Below are 19,243 nucleotides of genomic sequence, written 5' to 3' on the forward strand. Positions count from 1 at the left end.
TGAAAATACTCCAAAAATAGAGAAAACCAATAAACACAGAAACAAAAACGACAACAGTAATACACACAATTACTCCAAATAACACAATACAACAACAAAAATACAAAAATGACAAGAAAAACACAAAAATTACTCCACAAACCCACAGTGCTAAAAAACAAGCAAACGACAATAGAAATACACAAAAATTACTCCAAAAAAATGCAAAAATGACAACATACAGTAAATACTGACTCCAAAACATAAATTTTTCAAGGAAAATACACAAATTACTTACTCCAAAAAATGACAGAAAATCACAACCTGGGTACACAAAAATACAAGAAAAACACAAAAAAATTACTCTGTAAACCCACAGTACTAACAAGCAAGCAAAACAACAGAAATACACAAAAATTTCTCCAAATAATGCAAAGTGATGACAGAAATACTCGATATGATTTCAAAAAACATACATTTTACAGGAAAAATACTGAAAATGATATGCAAAAAAAATATGCAAAATCACAGAAAATGACAACAAAAGTTCACAAAAAGACAAGAAAAACACAGAAAATGACTCCGCAAACCCACACAGTACGAACAAACAAGCAAAACGACAACAGAAATACACAAAAATTACTCCAAAAAAATGCAAAATGACAACATAAATACTCAGTATGACAAAAAACGTACGCTTTACAGGAAAAATACACAGAGACAACAGAAATGCACAAAAAATAATTATAACGAGCAATATAACAACAAACATACAGAGAATGACAGAAAAACACACAAATTATGATTAAAAAAAAGTATTTGTTATTTCCTGTATTAATGCTCGGAATCCTGCCATAAATGTTGATATGTGGCCCTTTTTGTGGGCCCCGCTGTGATAGAAGTTGCCCACTTCTGGTGTAGAGTCCACTTAAAAAAAAGAACAAAACCTCATTCAAAAAGTGAAATTGAAAATGTGTCAGTGACACCAAACCACGTTCTTGCTGTGAACAGGACCGTCTGATGACTACGAGGATGGAAAAAGTCAAACTTCAAGCAGATCTACAGAAACTCCACAGCTATCGGAGCAGCTTGGACTCATTTAAAAGCAAAGCTGGAGGAGAGCAGAGACTTAGAACTTAAAGATGAGTTGGAGACAAATCGTAAGCAGCAGCAGCATCATCATGTTTCTACTCCACATATTTATCTAAATATGATGAATATGACCTGATATTATAGGTGCATCATAAGCCATAACATTATGTTACCTAAATGTACTTTAATGTATTTTACTTCTGCCGTTTGACTTCTCTAGTCAGTCTTCTAGAAACTCTAAAACAGGAGAGCGATGAGATGCAGCATCTCCTGCAGAACCAGAAGTTCACGTTTGCAGATGTGGAGAGAATCAACAGAGAGAAGAGAGAACTCCAACAAACCATCTCCAGCCTCACAAAGTCTCATGAAAATGCTGAACACAAGTGGAACAAAGAGATCGCTAAAGTCAAGGAGAAGGTACTTTATAATCAATAATCAAATATCATATTTTACAGATTGATCCCAGGGATATTTATCTCCAGAAAATGATTTTCATAAAAATAAAGTTTTTGTTGTTTATTTGTTGAATCCATAAATAATTCCTTGATAATGAAACCTTGACCTGTTCTCTAGCGCCACCATCAGGACAAACTTTTAAATTAGAATTCATTTATTTTGAATAGTTTTCATCCAAATCGTCTCAAATTTACTGACAACATCAATAACCATTAGAGTATAAACCCTATTGGTTGTGGTGATGATATGACCTTTGACCTTTCCTGCAGTGCCACCATCAGGTCACACTTTCAGTTTTAGAGTTGGTGTATCTGGAAAATCGTTTGTCCAAATCTTTTCTAATCTGGTAATTCATGACTCTCACAGAATGAACCATAATGATTTATGTTGGTAATCCTCTCTTTCCTCTTATAAGCATATTTATTTACTTATTTTTATCTGCTTTTTTGTAACATATTTCAGGTTATTCACTATAAAGTTTCAATCAACCCTCCTATTTAGTTATCTGGGCTTTAGAATTTTTTGATATGATTTTTTTAATTTTATTTTTTTTTTTTGTGTGTGTGTGTGTGAGGAGTTTGTTCAAATTGACCCCAGAGGAACACCAATGCGTGCAATATGTGTTCAGCACATTGAAAAAAAATGTCATCGTGATAATTTTATGCTTAATCAAAATCAAAAAAAGTCACAAGAAATAAAGCCAAATAAAAAAAGTCAACTGTTGTATTGACTTGGATAATAGGAGGGTTAAATATAAGATGCTATAGACATATGACTATTAGCTATCTTTTTCTAAATGTTCATCCCTACACTATATTGTCTATAAATATAAGTTAATGTTTTTTAACGCTGTTCTGTCCAATCTTTTAATGCTTTTTTTTTATTGTGTCGGGGGTGAAATGCTCCCAGACTAGGGATGGTCGAATGTATCCCAATAATGTCTGCTGTTTATCATGTAACGATAAAAATTACGATAAATTGAAAAAATAAATAAATAAAAGCATTTACAACTTTAAGTGTAAACAGGTTCCTTACAAACACAAATTACAATAAATATATCATCACTAGAATCTAATTCAGTAATAGCATTTACACATACATGTGGATCACTCTATTAGTGTTATTGTAAATAATTAATTTATAATGAAAAAAAAGCACAAAAATAACTCCAATAGTCTTTTTATTCTTTAATATAAACTTTTTATATGAAGTTGTTAGTGTTAGCTCTTAGCCCAGTCTTTGTGTTGGTGGGTTAGCTTAGCTTAGTTAGCTTTAGTCCAGTTTCCACTTCATAATTGTTGCTACTTTGGGTGAATCTGACAGAGGAACTTAGACTGGTTCACTTTAGGGGGGGGTGTGGTCTGGTCACGGTCCGTGATGTAACTTGTATGGCAGCTTCAGGTAGAGTGCGGCGCTCCCGTTAACACCGCTCCAGAGAATAACAAAGACAAAAGACTTGGAGGCATCGTTGGCCCCGTGGAACAAGGTTTTTAGGGCCGTTCTTGGCTACATTGAGGGCGTAACGTACATACAACTCTGAGCTAAGATGTATCAAAGGTGCAATGAGCCACTCCTCATGAAAAACAATGATCAGCTCTGTCCACAGCTTGATGACGTAATCTACAATGCCGACTAATCGTTGAACCCTTACTCCACAATGGAGGCTCGAAAGGGTCGGATTTGGCCCCCGGGCCTCAGGTTTGACACACGATATTAAAAGCTTGTGCTCTGTGCGTCAGATCAAGCTGAGGAAACTGATCAGTGACGTGAAGGAGGAGATCAGTCGCTGGTCCAACATGAAGCTCAGCCTGGAGGAGTCGTGTGAACAGGTGTGTGTGCGTGTATAAAGCTTCCTCTGTTTTGTATCTACAGTCAAAGCTCAGTGATTAAACCCTGCTGTGTGCGTGTGTGTGTAGGAAAACTCTAACATCACGGATGAGTCCAACGACCTGAAGCAGCTCAGAGAGCAGATCCGCAAGTTGGACGAACGTCTGGATTCTAAGATGCAGGTACAGCCTTCGTCATCACACAGAAGTGTTTCTGTGACCTCCACCAGACTTCATTCTATTTTTAATTTTATTTCTAGGAGCTAACGCGAGAAGAACAGGACTTGGCAGAAGAAAAGGAGTCTGCTGATAATCACCTCAAACTTCTGGAGAAGAAACTGAACTTCATTTATCATGAGGCTGTGCAGCAGCTGAAGGCAGCACAGCAACAGTAAGTCACACTGAAACGTGCATTTAGAGCAGTGGTTTTCAACCTAGGGGTCACCTGGAATGTGTTAAAAATCATTTCTGATTGAAAATATATTTTATATATGTTAATTTTTCTTTTTCAAAATAAAATGCAACACAGTCTTTAACAACTTTATTCTTTACTTTCAATTTCTCAAATCTAAATCTAGTTAAAATAAAATGCTGTATAAAGAAAAAATATATATAACAAAGGGTAGCACTCTACTTAAAGTTTTCTTCATAAAGGCTGACATTACGCTGTCATTATTATGACTTTTCTGCAGCTCCCATTTGCTTTTCCATGAGCTACAAGGAGAGGCATAAGCAGAGAGAGCGGTCAGCAGGACCCCCTGGAACAGTAGCCCAGATATTTAGATGGCAACAAAAGACAGTTTAATTAGACAGAAGAGGAGGAGCTTGGGTGGGGGTGGGTTGCGAGGCGTTTACATTCAAAGGTGTGCGGAAGTAGGCGTGTTGCCGTGTTTTAAATGCAACGCTGAGACCAACTAGAACATGATCAGCTGGATGATTAACTGATTAGGGGATGGATGCTGTCAGTTGTTAACAGCTACTGACAGATGAAGGCTAGCTTGACTTTTGTGCCTGCCTGAACTAATTTTATGGAGAGACCATGAAACGAAAAAAAAAATAGAATAATAATTTACTTAGTAAAGGTTGGGTGTAGAATTGTAGCAAATGACTTCTTTTAAAACATACTTAAGTACAAGTAAAATTACTGATTTAGAAATATACTCAGAAGCACCCATAAAAGCAACAGTAACGTGAGTACTTGTAATCCATTACTTTCACTTCTGCTCCTTTGTCTCTCGGCTTTAGTCAATAAGTTAGTTTTAATGCTTTGCTCTCATGTTGGTCATGTGTTTTATTTTTAACGTGTAGGTACCACCTGGTGCTGCAGGAGACCAATGAGAAACGGAGAACAGTAGCAAACAACCTGGCTTCTGTGTTTACCACCGCTGCCAATGACCTGTCCATCACAGAGGTAACACTTCTGTTTGTCAGGAATCACAGTAAGAACTAGAAAAGCAGCTCATTTCCACCCATGCAGTTTCTGCTTCATTTTGTTTAAAAAAACAATAAAAAATAACTTTAGAAATAATAAGGAGGTCGCCATTCCCATTTCAGGATTTTCATCCTGTTTTTTCCGTCAGTTTTAAAAGGAAATCTTCAAGAAACTACAACCAGACAATGAAGCTATTGATGATTTCAGGAAGTTTTTTTTGCTTGTAATGAGTCTGATTATTAGGGAAAAACAAATAGCAAATGTTTAAACTGGTGAGGCTGTGGTTTAGGTCGTATTCATAATTGACGAACGCAGCAGTGCGCATTGGCTGATGCCGATACACGTAAAACACGCAAAAATGGGTCGATTAAATCAGCCGGCCAATGAATCACTATTTCCACGGCACAGTGGTTGATAAACCCTGAACTATAGTACCTGATGTGGTTTGTTTGTTGTTTAATATTTAAGTTTGGGTTCTAACGTGGTGTTTATTGATGTATGTTGTGGTTCCTGTTTATAACAGAAGTGTCTGGAGGATCTTCACAGTCGAATCCAGAGGATTTGCTCCAAGGCTGTGGAAGAGGACAAAGCTTCTCTACAAAAGATGCAGGAAACAGTGAAGAACTTCATGTCCAAAGCAAACAATATGTAAAAAAAGATCTTTACAGGGACAACAGAAATGTTTGAAAGTTCTTTCTTTCTCTGAAAAAAAAAAATATTTAGTTGAACCGTTATTGTTCCCTGTTTGAAGTTTGTCTTTTTAACTCTGTGTTTTTTAGTATTTCTACTCTTCATATTTCAATGTCTGTTCATTTAAGTTAATAAATAAACTGTATTCAATGTGTTCAATAAAGCTTAACCTCAGCAAGATTCTTTCTTTTTATAATATGTTAAAGTTTTATTTATTCAGAAAAACTGTTCCTCAGGAAATCCACTTTGATCTCCTGACATGTTTCCACTAAAAACTGCCAGTCTTCCTCAGAGGCATCTGCTGATTGCTTTGATATTTTTTTTGAAGTTTTTTTTTTTTACTTCCGCGTAGTAATAAATAAATAAATATGCAAAATTTCAGTTTCCTATGTGCTGTAGATTATGAGAAATTAGAAGCTGAAAATGGAAGAAAAATAAGAACCTATGAAAATACCCCCCCCCACTAAATTGTCCATATTTCATAATACGATCAAACAAAAAAAAACTTAGTGTGACTATTGAATATGTAAGAAACAAATGGTAAAAAAAATTCTGATTTTTTTTTTCAGACTAAAGTGTGATGACATGAATTGAGTCATATTACTTAATGTTTTCTATTGAAGACACCAGAGAGCAGCACATACAGTAGCTCTGCAGCTTGTGTGCACTGTGATGATTGGCTGATCAGGAAAAAGATTAATTAATTCACCTACTTCCACCTCATCCAGCTTCTCTCCTACCCCTGCCTTCTTGGATTTAACTGCCCAGATGAACGAGCTGGTTCTGGCTGGCACAAGACTGACACCCCACCCTTTACCCCACCATGGTCAATCTGCACCACCCATCCCTCCTCGAAGATACCAGGCTCAGGATCACTCTTCTCCTCAGGCCAGCTGTGTTCAACTTAGAGCGACACAGGTCTGATGTGTGCTGGGTCTAGACTGCAATAGCTCTATTTTTAGGAACAACCAGAAAAAGTCAGGGCCTTATGGAGTTAATGCAGCTTCTTTAATTCCTGTGGTGACAGGTAACACAGGTAAAATTGTGAAATTAAAGAAAAGCAAAAAGCTTTATAGAGATAAAAATTTGACTCCTATAACATGTCATCCAAAAAGTCCACCAGTGTCTCCAGTAAAGTTTTTAAAATTAGCTCTTCTTAATGTTAGATCTCTTGTTAACAAGTCACTAATAATTAATGATTTTATTTTGACACATCACTTGGACTTTTTATTTCTTAATGAAACATGGTTGAATGATGGTATCAGTAATACTATTCTCAATGAAAGTGCGCCACAAGACTTTATTTATTTAAATAAGTGTCGTACTTGCAGGAAAGGTGGTGGAGTTGCTGCCATTTTTAAATCAATATTTCAGTGCAAAGAAATAACATTTGGTGATTTTATCTCCTTTGAATATATGTCATTCTTACTGAAGGGTGATTCAAGAGTTCTGTTTTTAGTCGTTTATAGACCCCCAAAATATTCTGGAGAATTCATGGATGAGTTCGCTGAACTGCTGTCAGTTGTATGCACTGAATACAACTTTTTAATAATAACAGGTGACTTAAATATTCATGTAGACAATAACATGGACAATACTTCCAAAGAACTGTATGCTTTAATGGATACTTTTGGTCTTACACAACATGTGACTGGTCCGACACACACTCAAGGTCACACTTTGGATCTGGTTATCTCTAAAGGTGTTGATATCTCTGCTGTTGATGTAAGAGACTTAGCTCTATCTGATCATTTCTGTGTCTTTTTTGACCTAGAGACTGTAACATCTGTTCCCCCTAGTTATGTGTGTTTAAAGAAAAGGTACATAAATGAGAACACAAGTGCACAGTTTATGGAAGCCATAGCAATGACACCAACATTGAGTGCTGAGACAGTTGATGATCTTCTGGATGAGTATAATAGAAACGTCTGTAATGTCATAGATGTGGTGGCTCCAATCAAAACTAAGAGAAAACCAAACACACAGAAAACACCTTGGAGGAGGACTGAGATAATGCAGAATTTGAAATCTGACTGTAGAAGAGCTGAGCGTAAATGGAGATCAACAAAACTCCAAATTCATCTAGAACTATACAAAATAAGTCTGCGAAAATTCAATGATGGCTTGTTCAAAGCAAGGCAGCAATACTTTTCTGAAATTATTGCCAAAAATGTCAACAACTCTCGCACGTTGTTTTCTGTAATTGAAAAGCTCACAACCCCCCCAGATCAGATAGCCCCTGAATTACTGTCAGCTGGAAAATGCAATGAATTTGCTGTATATTTCAATGAAAAAATACAATCAATAAGGTGAAACATCAGAACAAACCAGCAAAATCACAAAAAGCTTGAACAGCTTCAACCACTGAGGGATGAGTCAATTACAATGTTAGAGTTTATTACAGTGAACCCAAAAACAATAGAGGAAACTGTTCAGCAGCTGAATCCATCAACGTGTTGCCTTGACACAATACCCTCAAACTTCTTTAAAACTGTTGTAAAGTCAATTGTCACTGATCTGTGTCAGATAATTAACTGCTCATTCCAATCAGGCACCGTACCAAAATCCCTGAAAGTAGCTGCTGTGAAACCGCTGTTAAAAAAGAGAACACTGGATGCCTCTATACTGGCTAACTATAGACCAATCAGAACCTTCCATTCATGGCCAAGATCATTGAGAAGGTGGTCTTCAACCAACTGAGTCAATTCTTAACATTCAACAAAATATTTGATAAATTTCAGTCAGGTTTTCGTTCTCATCACAGCACAGAAACTGATCTGATCAAAGTGATCAATGACATAAGGTTGAACACTGATTCAGGAAAAGTATCTGTTCTCATTCTGTTGGATCTAAGTGCTGCATTTGACACTGTAGATCATACAATTTTGTTGCACAGATTGCAAACATGGGTCGGACTAAATGGAAAAGTAATGCAATGGTTTAAGTCATACTTGGAGGAGCGAAGCTATTTTGTAAGCATTGGAAACTTTGAATCTGACAGATTACCAATGTCCTGTGGGGTTCCTCAGGGATCTGTTCTTGGACCTCTTCTGTTTATCCTTTATATGCTTCCTTTAGGACAAATTTTACAGAACTGTAAGGTTGATTATCAGAGCTATGCAGATGACACACAACTATATCTATCACTGAACCCAGATGACTATGGTCCCATTGAGGTGTTGTGTGACTGTTTAGAAAAAGTAAACTGCTGGATGAGTGAAAACTTCCTTCAACTAAACCATGACAAGACGGAGGTGATTGTCTTTGGTAACAAGGAAAAGAGGACTGCTGTCAGCAATTATCTTGAGTCTCGATCTTTAAAAGCTAAAGACCAAGTCAAAAACCTTGGTGTTCTGATTGACTCAGATCTTACATTCAGCAGTCAGATCAAATCTATCACAAAAACAGCCTTCTACCACCTAAAGAACATCTCCAGAGTGAAAGGTTTAATGGCTCAGAAAGATCAGGAGAAACTGGTCCATGCTTTTATCTCCAGCAGACTGGACTATTGTAATGGTCTTCTGACAGGAATCCCCCAAAAGAGCATCAAACAGCTACAGCTGGTTCAGAACGCTGCAGCTCGGGTCTTAACCAGAACAAAGAGGTCAGAGCACATTACTCCAGTTTTAAAGTCTTTACACTGGCTCCCAGTCAGCCTCAGAATAGACTTTAAAGTTCTGCTGCTGGTGTATAAATCTGTGAATGGGTTTGGTCCAGAATACATCAGTGACATGTTGGTCAGGTATGAACCCAGCAGGTCTCTCAGATCTATGGACACAGGTCAGATAGTGGAGCCCAGAGCTCACAGTAAACATGGTGATGCTGCTTTTAGTTGTTATGCTGCAAAGAAGTGGAACAAACTGCCAGCGGAGCTGAAGTCAGCATCCAATGTGAACATTTTTAAATCAAAGTTAAAGGCACTTTTTTTCTCTACTGCATATGATTGAGAGAGAGATTTTTTGTCATGTTGTTGATGTAATGATGATTTTACTGATAATTGATTTTACTGATGATTTTAATTGTTCTTATTGATTTAAATGTTCTTATTGATTTTAAACAATTGAATGTTTTATCATGTAAAGCACATTGAGTTGCCTTGAGTATGAAATGCGCTATATAAATAAATTTGCCTTGCCTTGCCTTGCCTAATTTAATCGAACCTTGGTTTAATGAGGGACGAACGATAGAAAATCTGCCTTTAACCTAAGTTTAAATAAGATACACAAGTGTTTATTGCTTTCTTCTTTAAAAGGTGATGTTGAAGGACTCCACAGAGATGGAATGGATTATTATTCATTTGTAGCATAGATCTAGTGCAGGGATGGGCGACTATCACAGCGGGGGCCACAAAAATTATGATTGTATCTGATCCAAGGACCATACTATTAACATTTATGACAGCATTATAACTAGTGCAGTGTCTGTAGGAAGTCTGTATTCATAGATGTATGGGCAGACTATCTACTGTATACTATCTATATAGACAGTCTGTCCATGCATGTATGAATATATACATATGTAGGTGTTTGTGTACATGTACACATGTATTATCCACACAGCTTTCAACTTATCCTGAGTTATCGTGACTACCTGTCAAACACTGAGCTGTTCTGCAAAGCTGCATTTTAGGCAATTTTATGAAATACTTCATGAATGGTATCATTGCAGTTCAAACAAATCAAACGTTGCACACCCTTGAACCAAGCAGCAGCCATGTTGAAAGTCTCAGCTCAATCTGAGCCTGATTCACAGACACACACACACAGACAGAGATTCCTTGCTTTTATAGATAGATGACTGATCTGAGCATTAATACAGGGAGAAAAGGTGTTTTCATTTTTGTTGTTTTGTCAGTTTTTTAGCCACTTTGTATTTTTTGTGTTCTTGTTGTAATTTTGTGTATTTTTCTGTCATTTTCTGCATTTATGTTGTCAGTATGTGCATTTTTGGGGTCACTTTCTGTATTTTTGTTGTTTTCTGTATTTTCCTGTTATTTTGTGTAAATTACCGTTTGTGTGTCTTTGTATCTCTTCTGTAATGTGTTGTTGTTTTTCTAGTCACTTTGTTTAAGTGGTTGTTGTGTCTGTCCTTGTTGTCATTATGTGTATTTTCAGAATTATTTGTGTGGTTTTGTGTACTTTGTGCAATTTGCTGTCGATTTGTGTGTTTTGGGAGTTATTTTGTGTATTATGTTGGGCTTTATACAGTATTCCTTCCAACTTCTAGAAATATGTTTGAGGATTTGTTTTGGGGTTTGCACATATTAGACCTATGTCTGATTTAGTGTGTGTGTGTGTGTGTGTGTGTGTGTGTGATTGCAGGATGTTTACAGTTTTTTACGATTGAATAAACACAATTTTGATTGTTTTGTTTTGTTTAGCAAAACCCAACACACGAATAGCCCAACCACATACCCAATTAGCAAAACACCTTAACTCCTTTGCAAAATGAACCACTCTTGTAAAAACTATACACTAACTTATCAAAACCATATTTTTTTACCAACTGAAACACACACGTTGCATATGACTTAACTCTGTTTGCACCAGTTACACTCGGCTGTTGAAAACCTTAAACACTTTGGGCTAATTCTGCTTCTAAGTGCATAGAGTAGTATGGGTGAAGCACACAGTGAATTTGCAAAGAATCGCTCGGATTTGCACAACTGTCAACACAATGTCTGCTCACACTTTTTGCAAAACAATACACACAGTGAACACTTATATGCATTACTGTAGACAACACACAGGACACAAGACTAATGCTGTTGACAAATATTATTTATTTTTTTCCATATACTCAAGCCAACATGGCGAAAAAAGAAAACATTTCCTAGTTTTCATGAACATAACATTTTATCCTGTACAAAAAAAGAACCCCCCCAAAAAAGAAAACACAGCACATTAATTGCTACTGTTGGTTTCTTCTCCTAGCTGGATCTGGCCAGAGAATTTCATCCACATCACAGGCGATATCCTCATTTGCAAGACAGCGGGGAAAGAATCGCCATGCATGCCGTATCCACCCCTGTATGGCTGTGGCCTCAATCTGGTCACAGGCCTCCTCCATGGCCTGAATGAGGGCTACCCGAGCCAGGGGGTGCAGATCGTAAACCTTCCACCGCCATGCCGAGAAGAATTCTTCAATTGGGTTAAGAAATGAAGAATATGGTGGCAGGAAAAGGACTGTGAAATGTGGGTGCTGCGTAAACCAGTTCTGAACCAGAGCAGAGGGTGGAATGAAACATTGTCCCAGGTGACAATGTATTGGATCTGCATGTTATTTATGATTGTGAGGTTGTATACTCTGTCCAAAAATGTAAGGATGTGAGGTGTTTTATACGGACCCATGTTGGCATGGCGGTGGAGGACCCCATTCTGGGTGATTGCCGCGCAAAGGGTGATGTTACCCCCACGTTGCCCCGGGACACTAATAATTGCCCTCTGGCCAATTCCATTTCTTCCCCTCCTTCTGACCTTTGAGAGGTTGAACCCCGCCTCGTCTATGTAGATGAACTCATGCTGAATGGCCTCAGCATCCATTTGTAAAACTCTCTAAAATACAGTGAAAGACAAGATTGTGTAGTTCAGCATAGATTTAGTGTACAGTACATTTACATGTAAAAAAAGGTTATGTGTGCAGTATGCAACATCAGAGTGCTAAAGTGAACAATACATACCTCCACATACTCATGCCGCAGCTGTTTGACCCTCTCTGAGTTCCTCTCAAAAGGCACTCGGTACAACTGTTTCATTTGTACCTGATGAGCCTTCAGGATACGAGCTATGGTGGACAGAGACCTGATTCACATTATAAAAGATGATTTGGTCTTCAATAATATTGGCCTGGATTTCACCAAGCCTGATGGCATTATTTGCCAAAACCATATTCACAATCTCCCTCTCCTGCAGTGGTGTGAAAATGGGAGCCCTTCCTCCTCGTTGTACTCGACCCTCAATCCTATGTAGAACAAAATACATGTAACCTACTGTAAAATGTCACAGGAAGTGGTATCAAAAGTGCTGATATGGGGTGCATACAGTAAGAAGCTGTAAACAGGTAATGTTTTTACCTGTTTTCCAGTCTGAAAGCCCTTATGACAGATGCCACGGTGAATCTGCTGAGATTTGGCTGGACTCTCAGTCCAGCCTCCCTCAGCGTCAATCCATGGTTCACAACATGGTCCACAAGAGTTGCGTGAATTTCATTGCTTAAAGTTGGACCTCTTCTCCTTTGAGCTTCACCTACTCCTGCTTGAGGTCTTCCTCTTCCTCTTCCTCTTCCTCGGCCACGGCCTCTGCCTCCTTCTTCTTCTCCTCCTCCGATTCCCCCTCTCATCCTCACTCTTCCTCTTCCTCCTCCTTCCATTTTGGTTAAGCTTGGTGAACTCACCTGCTGCATTTGTTCTAGTGCTTAAACCTGATTGGTGTGTCTACAATTAAGCAATCTTGTGTTTGCACACCTGATGGCAGTGTTCAATCAACTGGCTCATAGGTGTGGTCATTTGACAGTCAGTGCTTTGGAATTGCAAGGAAGTGACATCTTGATATACTTCTGTGTCTAATGCATAGACGTGTGTGTTAGTGTTTCAAATCACGGTGTGTATTGTTTTGCACAAAGTGTGAACGGACTCATTGTGCTTACAGTGGTGCAAATGTGGGGCCAAGTTTTGCTCCTTGAGTGTAAGGTTTTGATAATTGGGCAACACTTTAGATTTTAGTGTTTATTCAATCGTAAAAAACTGTAAAAGAGCTTAAAAGGTTGGTACCATGTGTTAACAGCTAAAGTGACTTCATTCAGAACCCGTATGCACAGGTGGTGTCCATAGAAGTCATTTTATTATAACCATCTTTGCATAAAAGAGAAAAATGAATGTCATCATTTCTGTATCTTTGGACCACCGGAGGATTTACACAGGATGAGAAATGAGTGTGTGTGTGTGTGTGTGTGTCTGTTGGCAAGAAATGTTGTGCTTCCTTCTCCATAAACATGTTTTTCTCCTTTAGGTTTCTTCTTCTTCTTCTTCTTCTTCTTCTTCTTCTTCTTCTTCTTCTTCTTCTTCTTCTTCTTCTTCTTCTTCTTCTTCTTCTTCTTCTTCTTCTTCTTCTTCTTCTTCTTCTTCTTCTTCTTCTTCTTCTTCTTCTTCTTCTTCTTCTTCTTCTTCTTCTTCTCGTACCAGTAGTTTCTTCCTGTGTGAGTATTCTTGTGTTTCATGTAGTTCGTGACCTTTCTAACCCCTTTTTTTGTGTGTGCGTTGGATCACTGCATTAAAGGCACATGAATTGTTAATAAACTGTAGAAAGTCATCATGACCTAAACCAGAACTAAGCAGGGCCCATTCACTGTTTCATTAAACTATACCAAGCAATCATGTAATGCACAAAGAAGAAAATAAATACTAGCATTTTCAAATCTCTCATCACACTTTCAGTGGTGATTCCATAAAGTTGCAAGTCTTTTTATTTTATTTGCCCATCTTTTCTTTCAAATGTGTCAATGTTATATTGTGTGTGTTGCAGTCAGAGACTCAGACAGGGGTGCAGGTGCAGGTCACTGAACTCTTCACCTCGCTTCTCGGCCTCTGATTGGATAATTGGTTAACAAGCCGTCTATGGCAAGCCTTTTAACATTTAAAAAGTCTGGCTGACATGTAGCAATTTAGTTTTCACTAGTGGAAATTACATTTGAACATGTTGAAATGTCATTTTGACATGTTGAAATGTTAATTCAAGATATCTGTAAAGCCATTTTCACACGTAACAAATATATTTCTACATGTCAAACAATATGTAAAAAAATAAAGTAAAAAAAGATCTTTACAGGGACAACAGAAATGTTTGAAAGTTCTTTCTTTCTCTGAAAAAAAAAAAATGTTTAGTTGAACCGTTATTGTTCCCTGTTTGAAGTTTGTCTTTTTAACTCTGTGTTTTTTAGTATTTCCACTCTTCATATTTCAATGTCTGTTCATTTAAGTTAATAAATAAACTGTATTCAATGTGTTCAATAAAGCTTAACCTCAGCAAGATTCTTTCTTTTTATAATATGTTAAAGTTTTATTTATTCAGAAAAACTGTTCCTCAGGAAATCCACTTTGATCTCCTGACATGTTTCCACTAAAAACTGCCAGTCTTCCTCAGAGGCATCTGCTGATTGCTTTGATATTTTTTTTGAAGTTTTTTTTTTACTTCCGCATAGTAATAAATAAATAAATATGCAAAATTTCAGTTTCCCCCCCCCTACACACACACTAAATTGTCCATATTTCATAATACGATCAAACAAAAAAAAACTTAGTGTGACTATTGAATATTTAAGAAACAATTGGTAAAAAAAATTCTGATTTTTTTTCAGACTAAAGTGTGATGACATGAATTGAGTCGTATTACTTAATGTTTTCTATTGAAGACACTAGAGAGCAGCACATACAGTAGCTCTGCAGCTTGTGTGCACTGTGATGATTGGCTGATCAGGAAAAAGATTAATTTAATCGAACCTTGGTTTAATGAGGGACGAATGATAGAAAATCTGCCTTTAACCTAAGTTTAAATAAGATACACAAGTGTTTATTGCTTTCTTCTTTAAAAGGTGATGTTGAAGGACTCCACAGAGATGGAATGGATTATTATTCATTTGTAGCATAGATCTAGTGCAGGGATGGGCGACTATCACAGCGGGGGCCACAAAAATTATGATTGTATCTGATCCAAGGACCATACTATTAACATTTATGACAGCATTATAACTAGTGCAGTGTCTGTAGGAAGTCTGTATTCATAGATGTATGGGCAGACTATCTACTGTATACTATCTATATAGACAGTCTGTCCATGCATGTATGAATATATACATATGTAGGTGTTTGTGTACATGTACACATGTATTATCCACACAGCTTTCAACTTATCCTGAGTTATCGTGACTACCTGTCAAACACTGAGCTGTTCTGCAAAGCTGCATTTTAGGCAATTTTATGAAATACTTCATGAATGGTGTCATTGCAGTTCAAACAAATCAAACGTTGCACACCCTTGAACCAAGCAGCAGCCATGTTGAAAGTCTCAGCTCAATCTGAGCCTGATTCACAGACACACACACACAGACAGACAGAGATTCCTTGCTTTTATAGATGTGAGTATTCTTGTGTTTCATGTAGTTCGTGTGCGTTGGATCACTGCATTAAAGGCACATGAATTGTTAATAAACTGTGGAAAGTCATCATGACCTCCCTGAGGGCTGAGTTTGACTCTGGTGGAGATGTTTGAGTGTCTCTCAGGAGTCACCCTTTACGTGGTCAATCACAGGTTATGGGCTGATGTGTGAAGTGTGCAACCAAAGAGCCATAAAAATTCCCCAAAAGTACAAAACAAAGCAGAGGTTTTGTCCGTCCCTGATCCCTCTGACCTGCAGTAGGTACATGTTGTTACTTCTTCATGTTCCACTGAGCTTTCAGCAGATAATCAGTCATTGCTGAGACAGGAGGACACAGTAGAGCTCATGGGTGCTAACGTTCGGACACCTGCATCCGCCACTGGAATAATCCTTTATACAGATGTGGAAATAAGAAGAAGAAGCTGGAAATGAAAACATGAAAAAGTAAGTGTCCTGCTAAAAAACAACATTATTTAAAGATGATTAATTTACATTGTAGATAAAATGATACAGCAGCCCTGATTATAAAACTCTGTCATCAATTGCATATGAAACAAGAGAAAAGACACAGGCATCACAATTTAGTCATCAGGACTATTTCACTAAATGACGTTAACCCTTTAAGTTTACACACGTTTGTGTACACCTCATGTACACAAATGGTCTGTTTCATAAAAGTGTGCTTTTTTGCATCAGATCTTTTCAACTACTGTAGACCTATCAATAAATATAAAATGTATTATAATTTTCAGTTTTAAAGCAGCATAAGGCAGGATTTGTGAAAAAATAAACAATCTTCAATTTATCAAAGCATGTGTTTAACTATATATACATCAAAGTTTGGTTTAATAACAAACAGACTATCGTTTATCTCATAAACATGGTGTTGTAATGTCTTTCAGGACTTTGAAGAGACTTTGCTAAAAACGTAATTTCGGTCAGGACTGCTTTAGTCACAATAAATAATATATTTACAATAAATGTGCATTCGGATTTGTATTTGAGCGCTTTACATGGATATGCATGCAATCGTATATTTGGCGGTATGGGTCTGTTCCGGGACCTCCTTGCCCTTTCCATGAGCTTACGTAGAAAGCCGGAGGTAAGGAGAGCACTCCTCCCTGACCTTCCCTGAGCCCTAGCTAAAGGCTAAAGCAAGGAGAGCGGTTAGCGGAGGCAGCTGTCTCATAATGTTCCATAATGTAACAATGTAGTTACAGTACAGTTTGATTACATTTTGGGCTCAGTTCTTTTGTTACATTATTGGTCAGTTATTACATTTAGAGTTTTATTGATTATTAATCAGGGCTGCCCTTTGTCTCCTCTCCTGTTTGCTATAGCAATTGAACCGCTGGCGGAGGCTATTAGGCGAGACCCCTTAATAATCGGATTGGATGTTAGCAGGAAATCACACAAAATTACGTTATATGCAGACAGTGTTTTATTTTTTATGCAAAACCCTTCTGTATCAGTCCCTCACGTATAGACTAGTTTTCTGCCTTTTCTGGTTATGAAATAAATGTTTCCAAATTTGAGGCGATACCTCGGGGTAAATCGCAACAGCAGCCTGATAGCCCCAATCTGTTCCCATTGAAGTGGTCCCCCGCAGGATTTACCTACTTAGGTATATACATCACACCAAAATTCAATCAGATGTTTAACGCGAACTATAACCCACTCATTGACAAAATCAGACAGAATATGGAGAGATGGACTAATCTTCCTACATCATGGCTGGGCCGAATCTCACTTTTGAAAATGAATGTCCTTCTTCGTCTGCTCTCCTCAATTCAAATGATCCCCATGTTATTTAATCATAAAACAATTAAGAAACTGAATGGTTGGTTTAGTTCTTTTATTTGGGGAAAGCGTAGACCCTGGATCAGATTGTCAGTGTTGCATTTGCCAAGTGCTATGGATGGTCTGGACCTACTGATAGTAAAAAATACCAACTTCGTGCCCAAATGAAGTCTATCAAAGAGCAGCGGAGCAACCCAGTTACAGTTAACACTGTTAGAGCATGGAGGATCACACAGCATGTGGAAGGGAGGTCGGGGCTTACCTCGGTCTTTACCACAATCACTGGCATTCACGTTTTTTACCAGGGATGTTCAACACAGCTTTCAAACACTGGACAGAGGGAATTCCTACCCTGAGGGATCTTTTTGACGGTGGTGTCCTCATGTCTTTTAATCAGGTTGTGGAAAAATACGACATATCAAGAAGAGATATTTATTGTGAAAGATACCTCTTTGCTCTCTGATATGACGGTTGCAGTAATGGAGAAAAAGGTACTTCTCACTGTTGGGGACGCCTCCATTAGTTCCTTCTACAATAGTCTGAGGGTCTGCTCAAATGTTGGGATCTACCTGGGAGAGAGAGAGTGATAACTGGGGCGATGTGGGAGGATATTTGGGATAATGCAAGGAAGATGTAACCAGACAATATTACACAGAGCACATGTTGCTCCAAACCACCTCTCTAAATATAGAACGGACGTCTCTCCTTTTTGCCTTAAATGTAAGACAGAGATACAGTATGTGATCTTAGTCACTGTCTTGTGCTAAAATACAAACATTTTGAAACTGATGTTTTATTTGAGATTCAGAAAGTCCTGAAAATGAAGCTTGATTTTGACCCGGTCTCCCCTCCTGGGTCTTCCCAGTGGCCATGTGACTGATGTCTACCAGAAAAAACTGTATAATGTTCTAACATTTTGTGCCAGGAAAAATATTTTGCTTCACTGAATTTCCAATAAAGCCCCCTCAGTTGTGGGATGGCACAGGACTGTAATAGAACATATACCCTTAGACTTTCTCACCTGCCTCCTGCACTCAAAAACCAATGTCTTTGATATATATATATATATAATTTTTTTAATCACATTTTGGGTCATTGTTACATATCAGGCTCTAACTGGCCTCCAGCCAAGAATAATGTTAACGTAAACTATATCCACTTATACTCACTGACTGTACAATAAAGGAACTATTCAGAGTTTTGATATTAAGGTTTTACAGTTTTTACAAATGCTCTGAGACTCAATGAGTTCAGTTCATATGTTCTGAGTCAGTTTTACCATCACAGATGTGTCATGTGATGACATCAGGAGTCACATGACTCCACTGCAGCAGAGCGAGGCCTATGTTCTCTCTGTGATGATCGTGCTGTGTTGACATTATAGCAGCTTCCTCCTCTCATTGACACGTCTCTGAGTGTCAGACTCAGTATGAAGAGACGTAATCAGAGTACGTTTCATTAAAAGTAGGATGAATGAGTGAGTGCAGCAGTTCGTTTCCATCTCCACTGGCTCAGAATTCATCTCAGCCATGAAACAAAACAGCTCCTCCGTGTTATTCTGGGGTGTCAGACTAATTTATTCACAGGATCCACTGGATGGAGGATACACAACAGGTTTAATACGCAGAAAAAGGTCCTGTAGGGATATACAGCTGGAAAACATCTGAACACACACACACGCACGCACGCACGCACACACGCACGCACACACACACACACTCATTTTCAGTTTGCATGTTCTCCCCAGGTTTACTTGCATGGTTTACTCCAGCTAGAAAAGAACAAATAGAGGCTGCGATTATTTAAACTGAATTAGTAA

General features: G+C 37.9%; 1 protein-coding gene across 1 annotated transcript; it reads left to right on the forward strand.

Moving 5' to 3' along the window:
• The first annotated feature begins 996 nt into the window (after positions 1 to 996).
• LOC114469222 (kinetochore protein NDC80 homolog) lies at positions 997 to 14,498 on the forward strand. The gene is made up of 8 exons (XM_028456497.1): positions 997 to 1,139; positions 1,292 to 1,488; positions 3,267 to 3,356; positions 3,444 to 3,536; positions 3,614 to 3,744; positions 4,662 to 4,764; positions 5,309 to 5,433; positions 14,265 to 14,498. Exons 2-8 carry the CDS (start codon positions 1,330 to 1,332, stop codon positions 14,266 to 14,268), a joined length of 705 nt encoding a protein of 234 aa, XP_028312298.1. The 5' UTR covers positions 997 to 1,139; positions 1,292 to 1,329; the 3' UTR covers positions 14,269 to 14,498.
• The last annotated feature ends 4,745 nt before the right edge of the window (positions 14,499 to 19,243 follow it).

The sequence above is a fragment of the Gouania willdenowi genome, chromosome 9, assembly GCF_900634775.1.
Source record: "Gouania willdenowi chromosome 9, fGouWil2.1, whole genome shotgun sequence".
NCBI classification, from domain to species: Eukaryota; Metazoa; Chordata; class Actinopteri; order Blenniiformes; family Gobiesocidae; genus Gouania; species Gouania willdenowi.